Below are 14363 nucleotides of genomic sequence, written 5' to 3'. Positions count from 1 at the left end.
AAGAGAACACTGTGCAGCACAATACTATTATCTTACTAATTTCTCTGCTCTTCTAATGTCATGTTTATGATTATGGCCACAGACCGAACGTGCAAAACCTGAAACCGTCTGCTGTATATTTGGTTCTTAAGCCGTCTGTTCGTTGTTGCCGTGCAACTTTTGAAGGTCTGCTTTCCTCACAGCTGTCTACGAACAGTCGTGTGAGGCCTACAAGCACCTGGGGAGAGCTTCAGACGTGTACTGGATCGACCCCGACGGCAGCGGACCTCTGGATCCCTTCAGGGTCATCTGCAACATGACAGGTCATTCATCCATACATAGCACTTCACATTACACAATCACTGTTACAGCATAACTGTACTGTTACCACCCTGTCTAGGCTGTGAAGCCATAACAAGGGAAAGGATTCATTATGGTGTAACATTCTAAGCAGCTAGCCATACGTAACACGTTAATTGCATAACGAGACAGAGCATCAGTCATTCAGATCAAGTGCAGAGTGGATGGTGAGACCTGTTGCGGATCGTCCTCACTTCATTACACTGCAATTAATCCTATATTACATAGTAACACTGGCCACATCATGTTCAATCTTTTTCCCATGTGTTTCTTCACTTGGCTTTAATGCATAATGTTGGCCCTTAGATGAACATTACCATTGATTTCATCAAATTGAAACAACAGAAACCCTGAACCAGCCCATCACAGCACATCCCTCGTGCTGCGTAAGCTGCTCTGCCCCATTCCGTAGAGACGGCTACAAACGTCTCCGTTCCTGAGCGCAGCTCGCTGTACTGGAGTGGCACGCACTGTCCTGTCACTGGCCAAAACGTTTACTTTAACACTGGAGCCCTTTTGTGTAAAACACAAGTAGTCTTGGCCTACACTGTTAAACGTCCCAGCAGTGTAAACAAGCGTGATGAATTAAATACGTTGCGTGCATAAATTGGGTATGTCTGGATGTGACGACAGGCTGGCGTTTTTGGGCAAGGTCGAGTTTCCTACCAGGCTGAGAAATCTCTCAACTAACATGAGCAGAGATGGAGATTTAAATGAAAGTGACTCGCAAACTCAGAGACCTAGAAAGCTCACAGAACGCGTCCTCAAAAGGAAGCTCTTCAGTGCAGATGACTTTGGGTCAGAAGACAAACCTGCACAGCAAAAATAAAGATAATCATAAAAACAACCCTTCAAAGTGTAAACATTTTAATAGTCATCATGGTAAATGATTCCTGATGCAGTTTAACAGCAGACTGTTTTAAAATGTTTATTAGTGTTTTACTTGTCGTTTATCAGGACTGTTGGTAGTGATAACCGCACAGCTGTGTTAGGAACAGCATGAACATATTGACCTTTTCTCCTTACTGGTTTGTCCTCATGTCCATCAGAAGAGAATGTGTGGACAACTGTGATGAACAACCTGCCAGCGCAGACGCCCGTGACGGGCTCGAGTCGTGAGCGTCGCACAGTGCTTCAGCTGAACTACAGCGCCACCACTGGGCAGATGACTGCTGTTACAGGCAACGCCGAGTACTGCGAGCAGCGTGTGGCTTACGCGTGCCGCATGTCCCGCCTTCTCAACACACCTGGTACGGAGGAAGGAGGGGCTGGGGGAGGGGCCAGGGGTGTGGGAGGGGCTGGGGAGGAGGGTGTGGTGTGGGTTGTATGGGTGTGTATGTGTTGGTGGAGAGAAGGGTAGTTTTATGGGTGTGTGTGTGTGTACACTGCAGTGGGATTGATGGCTGGATTATGAGGTGTGGATGGGTTAGATTAATATCTTCACTTTGATCTCGCTGCATGTTTAGGTCACGGGTTCAACAACGGGTTCTAACTGTTAGGATTTGTCTTATTTGTCTTAAATCCTTCTGATTGTGCTTTAAAACTAAGCGGGCGGACACCAAGCTAGACGGGGTGTAGATATGGAGCTCGGACAGACAGTCTTTCCTGCTGCTCAGTGAAACACTATGATGTCTAATCTTGTGTTCATTTGGTATGAATGCTCAACTGTTATGTTGCAAAAACAGACAAAACCTCACTGAACGGTGATGCTAATTAATGTGTGTTCAGCACACCAGGGCATGACCGTTGTGTCCACACCACTGACCTGACTGAAGCTTTTCAGTGCCTTTTCTCGTATCAGTACACGTTTCCTTTTCGTGTGTGTGTGTGTGTGTGTGTGTGTGTGTGTGTGTGTGTGTGTGTGTGTGTGCATATGTGTGCGTGGGCATGTGCTTGTGTGGTTTTTTTTCCCAAAACTAAGCACACTTTACTATACTCCATTATCATTATCATCTGTTACTTTCAGAGAGAAATGTAAAGAAATGTAAAGAAATCTTCATCTTGCCATATTTAGTGATAATTGCTTATGCCATCTTTTGCCCAGATGAAAACAGAAACAAACATAAATGTATTCTGTCAAGTCACCTGCCATTACTTGAGCTTTGCCTGGAATAACTCACTGTATTATGCTGATGTCCAGTTTATCACTGATTTCTAATAACATGACTAATTAATGTAGAAAAGAGAAGGATACCTGTACATTACTGTATATAAACATTTCAGAATGCAAGACCATAAAAACATCCCGTTTGTACTGGGTGGTCATATTTTTCTCTTCACACTCGGACCTTCTACCAGAGGCCTGGGAGATTGAGGGGTGTGTGTGTGTGTGTGTGTGTGTGTGTGTGTGTGTGTGTGAGAGAGAGAAAGAGTTTGAAGTGCTTGGTGCAGTATTTTTGCTATTCATAGAACTGAGATTCTTCATTGAGATTGTTGATGTCATTTCTGGGACCTGATGAAGTCACTTCTCCATCTTAAGGGCTATAGCCCCGAGTGCTAGTGCCCCTGTCCTCACTGGGTCCTAGTGCCCCTGTCAGGTGTGGATATAAGATACTATGAACATTAATGACCTGCATAATTATTTATTGATTAACTTACTAGATAGAAGAAGAAACATAAAGAAAAAGAAACCTAAATCAGACCAATGTTTGCGAGGGTGCTTTGCTTTTAATCCAGCATCAGTTCTTTTAGGAACACTGGCATGCAGGTGTTTAATTAAACCAGCATCAGTTCTCTTAGGAACACTGGCATGCAGGTGTTTAGTTAAACCTGCATCAGTTCTCTTAGGAACACTGGCATGCAGGTGTTTAATTAAACCAGCATCAGTTCTCTTAGGAACACTGGCATGCAGGTGTTTAGTTAAACCTGCATCAGTTCTCTTAGGAACACTGGCATGCAGGTGTTTAATTAAACCAGCATCAGTTCTCTTAGGAACACTGGCATGCAGGTGTTTAGTTAAACCAGCATCAGTTCTCTTAGGAACACTGGCATGCAGGTGTTTATTTAAACCAGCATCAGTTCTTTTAGGAACACTGGCATGCAGGTGTTTAGTTAAACCTGCATCAGTTCTCTTAGGAACACTGGCATGCAGGTGTTTAGTTAAACCAGTATCAGTTCTCTTAGGAACACTGGCATGCAGGTGTTTAGTTAAACCAGCATCAGTTCTCTTAGGAACATTGGCATGCAGGTGTTTAGTTAAACCAGCATCAGTTCTCTTAGGAACACTGGCATGCAGGTGTTTATTTAAACCAGCATCAGTTCTCTTAGGAACACTGGCATGCAGGTGTTTATTTAAACCAGCATCAGTTCTTTTAGGAACACTGGCATGCAGGTGTTTAGTTAAACCAGCATCAGTTCTCTTAGGAACACTGGCATGCAGGTTTTTATATACTCAGCTAGTAAGTTGTTCCAAGCCCCTTGGAGAACTTGCCATCCGTCTGAAGACTTTGGCTGTCTCGCTTGCTTCTGTCTGAGTGTTTTCCCAGACTGACTCAGTGATGATGAGCTCTGGGCTCTGTGGGGGCCATGTCATCTGCTGTAGGACTCCTTGTTCTTCTTTTTGGTGGAGACGGTTCTTTTTTAACTTTGGCCGTGTGTTTGGTGCCATTGCCATTCTGGAAAATGAACGAGGGACCAATCAGATGCCTTGCTGAACTGCCTTGATTTGGAGCCAGAAATCTCAAATTTTGACTCCTCACTCCAGAGCACCTGCTGCCATTACACTACAGCCCATGCTTGCGTGGTGTTCTGCACAGGTGAGTCACTTGGCTTCGTTTCTCCTTCCGAGCCAGGTATTTTCATCCTCAGCTCTGCTGACAAGCCGTCTCCCGGACTGGAGACGGGCGTTCGGGAGCAGCAGTGGCTTTCGCTGCTTCTTAGCTGAGAGCAACGCTGAACACCTTCAATTTAGAGGCGAAGTAAGAGGAGTAAGCCAGAGGTACTTCCTGTCTACGCTACTCGGTTGCCGTGAGCAACCACTGCGTTTCTTGTCCCCGGCTTTGCTTGCTTGTTTGTGCTTTTGCAAAAGAGTTTGGAGAGTACATGTGGAGACAACTGTCTGGGGAGAGACCTACTCCTGTCTGGGGAGAGACCTACTCCTGTCTGGGGAGAGACCCACTCCTGTCTGGGGAGAGACCTTGCTCCTGTCTGGGGAGAGACCCACTCCTGTCTGGGGAGAGACCCACTCCTGCAGGGTAATAACCTGATGCCTTGTTGCTGTTCTCGCTCTTGCTATGATGGATGTGTTTATGGTGAAGCTGCCACAATCTTCCCCAGTCCTGCCAGTTCCTCTCCCAGGTTTTCCCTCTACACAGCTGCTTCTGTCTCAGTTAATCAGTTTAATCTGTGGATAATGTCATTGATCGTGAGCACCTGCTTGTTATATTTGTTTAATAAAGCACTGAACTATGTGCCCACAAAGGCCTGGGGGTTTTATCTGGAAAATGCTTTGTTCTTTGCTATGTTTCTTTCTTTAACAGCATAGAAAAATACCTGAGTTCGATTTTTTTTTTTTTTTGGGGGGGGGGGGGGGGGGTATGGTTGAAAATCTAAACTATGTTGTTTCTCACACGAATTCAAATAACCACAGCTATGGCTGAAACATTTGCACACTTCTGTGTGTGTGTGTGTGTCCCTTTTTGCTTTCTGCCTCATAATTGTGTAATGGTAGTAAAAGCAAGAGCGAACCCTTTCAGCGTGTGGACTGGTGACCTGTTTAATTATGTGGACCTGTTCATTCAGGTTCTTGTATTCACTGATTACCACCACTGCTCTGCAATTTATAGCTCAAAACTTACATAACAAAACGAACTTACAAAATATATCACAATATTAACTCGAAAAAAAGACGGTAGCAGTAATCAAAGATAACATTATCATGTGTCTCCCTTAGGTCACAGTGCAAAGCATAACTTTTCTAATATTCTGGTATTGCTGAGATTTGTCTGTGCAGTGTCCCAGCACAGTCTGCGTGACTTCCTGTTGACTTTCCTCCTCTGAGCTGTGATTATTCAGACGTCAGACATGTGCAGACTAGGGTGGAAAATACGATTAGATCCATTAGCATGTCCATCCGCAACTAATCAGGGAACGCGTACTCGCTAACAGGCGGAATTTGCAGACTGGAGAGTCATGTTGTCTGCTGTCTTATTCGGAAAGAAAAGTTATTTCTACAATCAGAAAGGTACCCTGTGTGCGCATGTGTAAGGGTGTGCATGTGACTGTGCGTGTGTGGGAAGGGTTGGGGGGTTACAGGAGTTTGGTTGTGTGATGTGAATGCAACACTTGTCTAGCTGCTGGAATAGTCCAGAGGGTTCCATATTTACAAGGGCTGTGTCAAGGTGAAGTGGTAGCTCAGTGGTTAATGTACTTGACTTGTAATCGGATGGTTGCTAGTTCAAGCCCTGCCACTGTTGGGCCCCTGAGCAAGGCCCTTAACCTTCAGTTGCTCAAGTTGTACTCAGTCGTAATTTTAAGTTGCTTTGGATAAGCGTGTCAGCTGAATACTGTAACTGTGAAGAGTGGTGGAGCACAGTGTGGGGTCGCTGTCTGTGGATGACTGGAGAGCGGGGCCAGTCCTTCAGTCCTGAGGTGGGTCTGGAGAGAGAGAGAGGAAAAAACATGATGAGCCACACTGGAACTCAAAGCCTCTTACTCACTGGTCCTCATCAAGGGCAGATTTTATACTGCTGAGCAGCTGGAGCTAGCCGTGGTCCTGAAGATCTGGAATTAGTCGTGCAGCTGACAGTAGCAGTCCTCATAGCTTTGTATCACAGTGCTTGGGTCTTCCCTTTTGTCTAACACATGCGGTATGGATTGTCAGACGAATAGTAGAATATATAATGCTTAAAAAGATTCGTTTATCGTGGTTAAGCATTAGCACATTGGACCACTATTTAGATGCTGTTTACCATGGTGCACTCTCAAGGATACCTGGCCACATTCAAGGTAAAGTGGATGGTTCAATTAGAACTCAGAAATATACTGGCTAATGTATTTGCCTAATACAAAAGGAAAGAAAAAAATATTTCCAAAAATATGCTTTTTCTAAATTGACTGTCAGGTTTCATCACATTACCGTGTGGGCGGCATTCAGTAGCTAAATGAAGCATTAAATCAAAATTGCATCCAGGGGGTATTAAGTTCTGTAATTGGAAAGTTAAACTATAATTCTCTTAATTTTATGATTCCTAAACCTCCCACAGCAATGAGGGATCGGGTTAATATCAATCTCCGTCTTCTGCTCCTTTGGCCTTCGTAGTGTGTGTGCACGATTTGTACGATATGCCCGAAACAGGAGAGGCTACTGAGAGGTCACTCGAGAGGCTGTGTTAGTACTGACATTCCCACCCTCTTGGCAGAGGCGGCTGGCCTGCATGACTAATGCCAGGAACGTTTCCGCAATGACACCTGTGTTTACGCTTACTTGCCCTCTCTCCGACATCCTCTGCCCCTTCCCGCCTTTTGGATCGTTGTATACAGTGAAAATGTGACTATACCTGTGGATGTTGCATTATACAGCATTAAGTGCTGAAGAAGGCCTCTTCTCCCCGCGTTCCTTACGGATGCCATTGTAACAGCACTGTTTACAACCATAATATGACACGCTGTTAGAAGCACTTGGTGATTCCTTAATTAGTTGTTTGCGATCCTGATTGTCAGAGTCAATTATTGTCATCTTGTTTCTTGGAAAATATTAACAGCATTGGATGATGAAAGAAACATTTAAATTCAGTAGTCGCCACGCTTGACATCAGAGCTGTTTCCTGCTCATCATCTCAGGAGGATTTGGTTTGGGATACTCATATTACATTAATAATAATCTGTTTTGGTTTTTTTTATTTAATGAACCAGATTCCAATGTTTCTGTACACTGTTCAGATGGGAAAGAATGAAATGAGAACATGGAAATGCATCTGGGAGAGAACTCCCAGCCTACACACTTATGTTAAAAAGTGCCAATTTCTGTGTACTTTTTTTAAAGAAAAGTTTAAAAAACTAAAGGATTTTCTGGATTTAAATACTAGTGCACTATAAAGAATAAACCCATTACTGCTACTTAGGAAAACAAATCCAATATACAAGAAAGGAACGATTCCGGCTCTGTTCCCAGATTATTTTTGAGTACATAATCCCACTGCTCCGACCGTAGACATTTCTGCCGCCATCATATTCTTTCGCTTTGACATCCGTCCACTCGCCATGTCACTGCAGCCAGACACGGAGACAGAACTCTCCCTTCCACATCGACGTTGTATGGGACATCTCCTCCCACAATTCCTTCATCGGTGATGTTTCACTTAATTCCAACTCCTCGAGTAGAACGGGCCTATTTAAATTTCCTGTTTTGGGGCAAATGATTTGCTCTCTGCTCTGATTAGCCTGCGGCCGTTACCCAATGAACACAGGCATGTGAGGATGATGGAAAAGGGCAGACCCCGCCCCTGGCCACACCCCTGTGTTCCCTCTCCCAGTATAAACAAGATCCTTCTCAGTGGTTGACTGGATCACAGTCCTCACTTTCTCTACTGGGATTCCTTCTGTGTAGAGGATCTGGGGTTTGTATTTTTAACATCTAAATGCACGTGAGTGCGGTCCTGATCTCCACGTTTGTTTTTGAAGGTCCTGAGCCTGGGCCTCTGTGGTCTGAGCTCACTTTGTCAACAAGGAGCCTGACACAAGAACCATTCTCGTCTTCCCCCGAGATGTCACGCGTCTGTTAAAGGCAGCTTGTGATCTTTTAAATCCCTGTCCTCCCCTCACTGGCTCTGTGGGGTAGAGGGTTACGCTACACCACACAGATGCTTTAACTCACCACAGTGTTTTTAATCCATCTTTGCTGACATTAAAGCTTTTGGTTATAATGATTTTATACAAAGGCACTGTAAACACGCCACTCATTCGCAGCCAACCTCCCCGCACCTCTGATCACGCTAAGATTTGTGTGACGTGGTGTAAGCTAAAGTAGGAACAGGCCTACTGAGAAAAAGCTTCACAATGTCTGCAGGCTGTGTTTAGTATATGACAGTAGAACTTCTCTTTCCCTAGAAATTGGTAGCTCAAAGTTTAAGGTACTGGGCTAGTAATCAGAAGGGTGCCAGTTCAAGTCCCACCAACACCAAGTTGCTGCTGTTCAAGTTCGGTTTATTTGTCACATACACAGTATAACTCGCAGTGAAATGGTGGAGAGTGCTCTGTCCAAACTGAGGAAAAGAAAACAGGGGTGCATAGAGAAATATAGATGTTCTCTATATGTGAAATATATATATTCTATGTATGTACAAAATATATTAACAATATATGTATATTATTATTATATGTACAATGTATATGGTTGGGTATATATGTACACAATCTACAGAATGTATAGTGCAGGTGTAATATGGTTGGGTATATATGTACACAATCTACAGAATGTATAGTGCAGGTGTAATATGGTTGGGTGTATATGTACAGAATGTACAGATCCATTTTGTATAATAACATATCTACAGTTGTTGTGTAACAAGGTAATTGAGTATAAATCTATATATACAGATGTACAGATATACAGTCATGTTACATGGTGGTGGTGGTCCCCACAGTTTATTCAGTTTCCCTGATTCAGGGCCCGAATGGCCTGTGGGAAGAAGCTCCTCTTCAGCCTCTCTGTCTTGGTCTTCAGGGAGCGGAAGCGCCTCCCTGACCTCAACAGAGAGAAGAGTCTATTGTTGGGATGGGTGGGGTCCTTCACAATTTTCCTGGCCTTGGTCTGGCACCGCTTGTAGTAGATGGTCTGCAGGTCAGGAAGTTCCGTGTGAGTGATGCGCTCTGCTGAACGCACTACCCTTTGGACTGCTTGTCTGTCCTGCTTGGTGCTATTCCCAAACCAGACTGTGATGTTCCCCGTGAGGATGCTCTCGATAGTGCAGGTGTAGAAGTTCCACAGTACTTTGGAGGGCAGTCTGAAGTCTCTTAGGCATCTGAGGTGGTAAAGACGCTGACGAGCCTTCTTTGCCAGGGAGTTGGTGTGGCGGGACCAGGACAGGTCCTGCGAGATGTGAACTCCAAGGTACCTGAAACTATCTACTCTCTCCACCGTGGTTCCACTGATCCTCACAGGTTGGTAGTGCTGCTCCTGCTTCTTGCTGCAATCCACGATCAGATCCTTTGTCTTACTGACGTTTAGGAGGAGATTATTTTCCTGGCACCAGTTTTCCAGGTGTTTAATCTCCTCCAGGTAGACCCTCTCATCATTGTCCGAGATCAGACCCACGACAACGGTGTCGTCAGCAAACTTGACAATGATGTTAGAGCTGGAAGTGGCTGTGCAGTCGTAGGTGTACAGTGAGTAGAGCAGGGGGCTTAGGACACAACCCTGAGGAGCTCCAGTGCTGTTGGGTCCCTGAGTGAGACCCTTAGCCCTTGATTGCTCTAGTTGTACTCAATCATAATTGTAAAGTTTTTTGGGGGGATAAAAGTGTCTGGTAAGTGCTGTAAATATAAATTGGAACTGGGTCTGTTCCTTTCAATTCCAATGAATCCCAGTTGATCTGAGGAATTTCATTGCAGGGATTAATTCACTCACATGCTACCACAAATTAATTGTTTAATGAATGGATATAATTAAATATGACTCTGATTTGAAAAAGAATAGACTCCAATCATGTATTCTATTACTCTTAATTCAGTCGAGTGAACATTGGAACTGAGGCAGATTTCTACCTTATTTAAAAATTAATCAAATTAATAAAATGCTAAGATGAAAATGTTAAGAAGAAACTTAAAGTGGTTAGCTTTAGTTTACAAGACAGAGATGTAACTGAGTCGGGTAGGGGCATTGTGATTGGTAGATTAAGTGATGGGGTGGGCCTTAGTTCTGTGTTGTGAAGGCTGGTGAACTGAAGCAAGTTGAGGCTTTGTGATTGGTAAGATGAGTGACTATAATTTATGCAAATTGGACCATGGTGGAAATTTCAATCAATTTCTGAGTTGGTCTGTTCATATAAGAGTTCATATGAGCATCCTCTCAAATCACTTTGGTTAATCTTATCCTTTTTAACAATTCTATATTTTATTGTAGCCATGTAACTTAGTGTACAACAATTCTGGTTCTGCATTTTTAAAATTATAAGGTGGCTTACTGCACAGCTGTTTTCTATTTCTTGAGGGCATCAAAGTTCCAGACTTTTGGCAGGCAACCTTTGCCTAAACTAGCTTTTCCTTATTGACACGCTCCCCACGCCAGACTACGTCTCCCATCAACTTCAGTCCACCCACTTACCTGTCAATCCTACCAGCTCGACCAATCACAGTCGAGTCTCATGCTCCTCCTTTCTGGATTAAGGGTCATCACCTGGGCCTGTTCCACCCGGCCTTGTTATTCTGCCTCTTTCCTCTTTCACATCGTGAAGTGTGTGTGATGGCTTAGCAAGCACGCTGTGTTTGCCTTCCTGGCTTATGACCCGTTAGTCTCGTCCTCGGTTCAGATTGTTGACTGATGTTGGACCTTTTGGACTGTGTGTGTGTTTATTTCATTGGCCCTCTTCTACTATCGTTGTCTTCACTGGCTTGTGACCTGCTTCTGGATTTTGACTACACTTGTGGAATTCCCCTTTCTTAATAAAACCAGCGTCTAACGTCATCAGCGAGCGTCTGGACTCCGTCAGTCGCGTTACACTTAATCATATATTACATATATTCATATATTGCAATATGACATATTGCATCTTGGTTAGGTAAGCAAGAAACAGTGAGTGTTGTTGCTTCATTATAAGATGAAATGACTCAAATATCCACATATACACTGTAAGTACAAAATCAAGTCTACTCAAAGTTGAAAATCCTTAAACTTAAAGCTGGGGAGTGAATGAATTTACAAAATTAATTCAACTTCTTAGTTTAGGCAAAAATTATCATATAAGGTGAAAATACTTAAAAAAAAAAAGAAATTATATCTAAGAAAGAATGGGCTTTAAAATGTTTAATATGCATCTTAAAAATGTAAACACTGAGTAAGAGTTTTTAAAGATGGATAACACTTTGCTTTTATTTTAAGGTAGCAATGCTTCTCTGCTTGCCTGTCTTCTCACGATACACCTACAAGTTAAGGAGACAACTAGCCAGCAGCAAGTTGTTTAAATGAGATTGTATTATATGTTAAAGTGTTTTAAAGGGAAGCCAGTCAGGACAGACGACACAGATTGCATTGCTGAAGCACTGGAGGAAGAGAGTATGAAATTATTTGTCAAATGTAGGAAATGTAGATATTTAGGGACAGGCGAATAGGAGGCCTTTGGACCTGTTTTTGTGATGAGAATGAAACATGTACAACACAGCACAATCAGAAGGGCAAGAACAAAGGAGTTTACCATGTTTATGCCAGCACAGCCATAACCACTGTGCCAAGAAACTCTGGTGGAATATTCTGCTCCCATAATTAGGACCGATCTGTTCCTGCACACACACATTATTATGTTTACTGGTACCTTAAACCAGAATGAACTGGGATGTTCAGTCCACTCTCTCTCTCTCTCTCTCTCTCTCTCTCTCTCTCTCTTTCCTCTCTCTTAGTTTCTCTCTCTCTCTCTGTCTCTCCCCCTCTCTCTCGCTCTGTGTGTGTGCGCGTCTGTTGTTTTATTTCATCGGGGCGACAGAGCTGTGCATTCCCTTGTGTGGAAAAGGATTTGTAACTGATGGTAGTGTATGAAACTTGGTAAAGGGCAGATTTCAGCATGATTAACAAGATGGAATGAGGCAACAAGAGACAGAGGAAGAGAGAAGAAGAAAGGAGGGAAACAGAGAGATAGGAAACAGATGGAGAGAGAAAGGCAGACAAAGAGAGAGATGAGGGAGTGAGACAGAAGAGAGATAGAAGGGAGAGAATGATTACTCAGCCAACAGGAAGCCTAAGAAGGCAGTGCCCTGAGGCACGCTCAACTTCCTTTCCAAATTCAGTTCTTATTAGTGTTTTCGTAACTTGTATTATTTTTGTTATCTTTCAGCTGGATTTGTGATTAAAGAGGCCTCACTGCTGCCACTAAACTTTAAATTGGAAGAAAGGACACATTATTTACAGTGTTATGCGAGCAGATACTCAGATTGGTGAGACATTAGCGATGACTCAACAGCACTAATGCGTAAACAGCGTCTGTTCAATACTGGCCTTATTATCAGTCATCATTCACTCATATACAGATGGGCTGTGTATTTGTTGACTCCGTTCCCGATCCCTGTTGAAAGGTTAATTTCTGCCTTTTAAAAGAACATTAACGCATACAGTAAAGCTGAAAGCAGGGCCATGCACCAAGCTCTGATTGCATTTATGCAGCTTTAAAAAAAAAAGCGTTATTAGTCAATTCATCACGTCTGTGGCGTTAACGTTCCCGAGCGTGGCGGTGCGGGTGGGCGGCGGAGCGTGGGGGTGGGGGTGGGGGTGGGGGGTGAACGAGGATGAATTGCGTTGCGCAAATGTGCTGTCACAGCAATCAGAGCATGACCGAGCAGCAGAGAGAAATGGCGGACACATTAACATGCAGATTGGGCCCTTCGGTTCTGAAATGATTCCCCGTGCTCCATGGGCTCCTGGCCACGACGGAAGATAAACTCACAGTCATTAGTGTGTTCTACATGAACTCTATTGTTTGCCCTTCAACCACCAAAATATTGATATCAGAAATAGAGAAAGTCATAAACTAAATGGAGGAAGTGGTGCGATTCCCTTGCTGGGTCAGGAGTAGGCTGTAGAAATCAACAGGAAGTCACTGTTGTTTACCCCTTTATCATCTACAAGTATGACCAATTTTGAGTTTTGGCATTTTACAGTGGTAGAGTGGTCTCCGGAGCTGTGAAATGTTTAATGCAAGCCATCCAGTGCCAAAGGAGTTACTTATTCATGCTGAATCGTGTAATGTATGATCAAATTTCTTGTTAATAACTGCTTGTCCAAGAGTGCTTACTATATCAATATTTAAAGCATGGCTCTTCTTTGGAATTCCAATAAGGAGAAGGCAAACACGCCCAGTTTTGCTTTCATAAGTGTGCGTATGAGATCAATATTTGCAATTATCACTGCAGAAAGCATCTGATTAAACTTCATTTCCCAAAACAGAGCCGGATATTGCACGAGTCGTATTGTCCAGGTGCAACCTTTAGCAAATGTGAGCTAAATCCATCCCACGTTCATCTGAGAGCACACTGTGTTCTTGGGGGTTCTTCCGCACGTGCTGCCTGAGGCCGTGTGTGTGCGGTTAATGAGGTTTGCTCCTCTGAGCCGTTACAGAGGGGAGAGCCCCGAAGATGTAACGAATTTACCATGGTCTTTTTGAAAATATGGATTACCTGGAGTTGTGTTGCAGGCAGAACTTTGCCTGCTTGGACTTCTTTTTTTTCTGTTCAGGAAAACAGCACATAGCTAGTTATGTTTTAGCCAACACAATTCTATAATTCTGAATAAAATTTCAGTTATTTTTTACATGTAATTGGTAAATCTGCATAAACAATGCAACATTAACAAACTAGACTCCTCGATATTCCCTAATGAGAAATCTGGAAGTTTCCATGGTTGTTTCAGTGTTGATTTGTGCCTCTGACTTGGAGAGCCACTCGGAGTTAATGATCAGGCAGCAGAATGCACACACATCCTGCACATTCCATCATCTCCCGCCTGACATGAGCCTTGTACACTTTGCATACAGTAAAGCATCATTACGTTCAATAATGTTGTCATATGTTTCGTTGATGGCATCGTGTGTCTCCCCGTGGCTCGGCCCACTGTAGGGACACCCGACGCTGCCAGGGAAATTTTTGCAGATTCAGATGAAGGGGAATTAGCCCCGTGCCAAGGAGACATCACTCGAGGCTGACAGGATGCCCCTCGCTGTTCGGGCGCCATCTGAGCGTGCGCTGGCTGGGTGTGTGTGTGTGTGTGTGTGTGTGTGTGTGTGTGTGTGTGTGTGTTGGGGTGGTCCTCTGCTGCCGAGACGCGCTGCATGGAGCTCCTCCATGAGGGGGCGCTGTCTGGTTCTCACATCTGCAGTGTCCATACA

General features: G+C 43.8%; 1 protein-coding gene across 2 annotated transcripts in view; it reads left to right on the top strand.

The window, feature by feature from the left end:
* Positions 1-14363, top strand: part of cntnap2a (contactin associated protein 2a) — a 295838-nt gene that overhangs the window by 177726 nt on the left and 103749 nt on the right. For both annotated transcript variants that reach the window (XM_035526373.1, XM_035526372.1), the window contains exons 12-13: positions 183-302; positions 1389-1589. In XM_035526373.1, the coding sequence (XP_035382266.1) occupies positions 183-302; positions 1389-1589 (321 nt within the window). The remainder of the gene's footprint in view (positions 1-182; positions 303-1388; positions 1590-14363) is intronic.

The sequence above is a fragment of the Electrophorus electricus genome, chromosome 5 (assembly GCF_013358815.1).
Source record: "Electrophorus electricus isolate fEleEle1 chromosome 5, fEleEle1.pri, whole genome shotgun sequence".
In the NCBI taxonomy this organism is placed as follows: domain Eukaryota; kingdom Metazoa; phylum Chordata; class Actinopteri; order Gymnotiformes; family Gymnotidae; genus Electrophorus; species Electrophorus electricus.
This window is presented reverse-complemented; position numbering and strand designations above follow the sequence as displayed.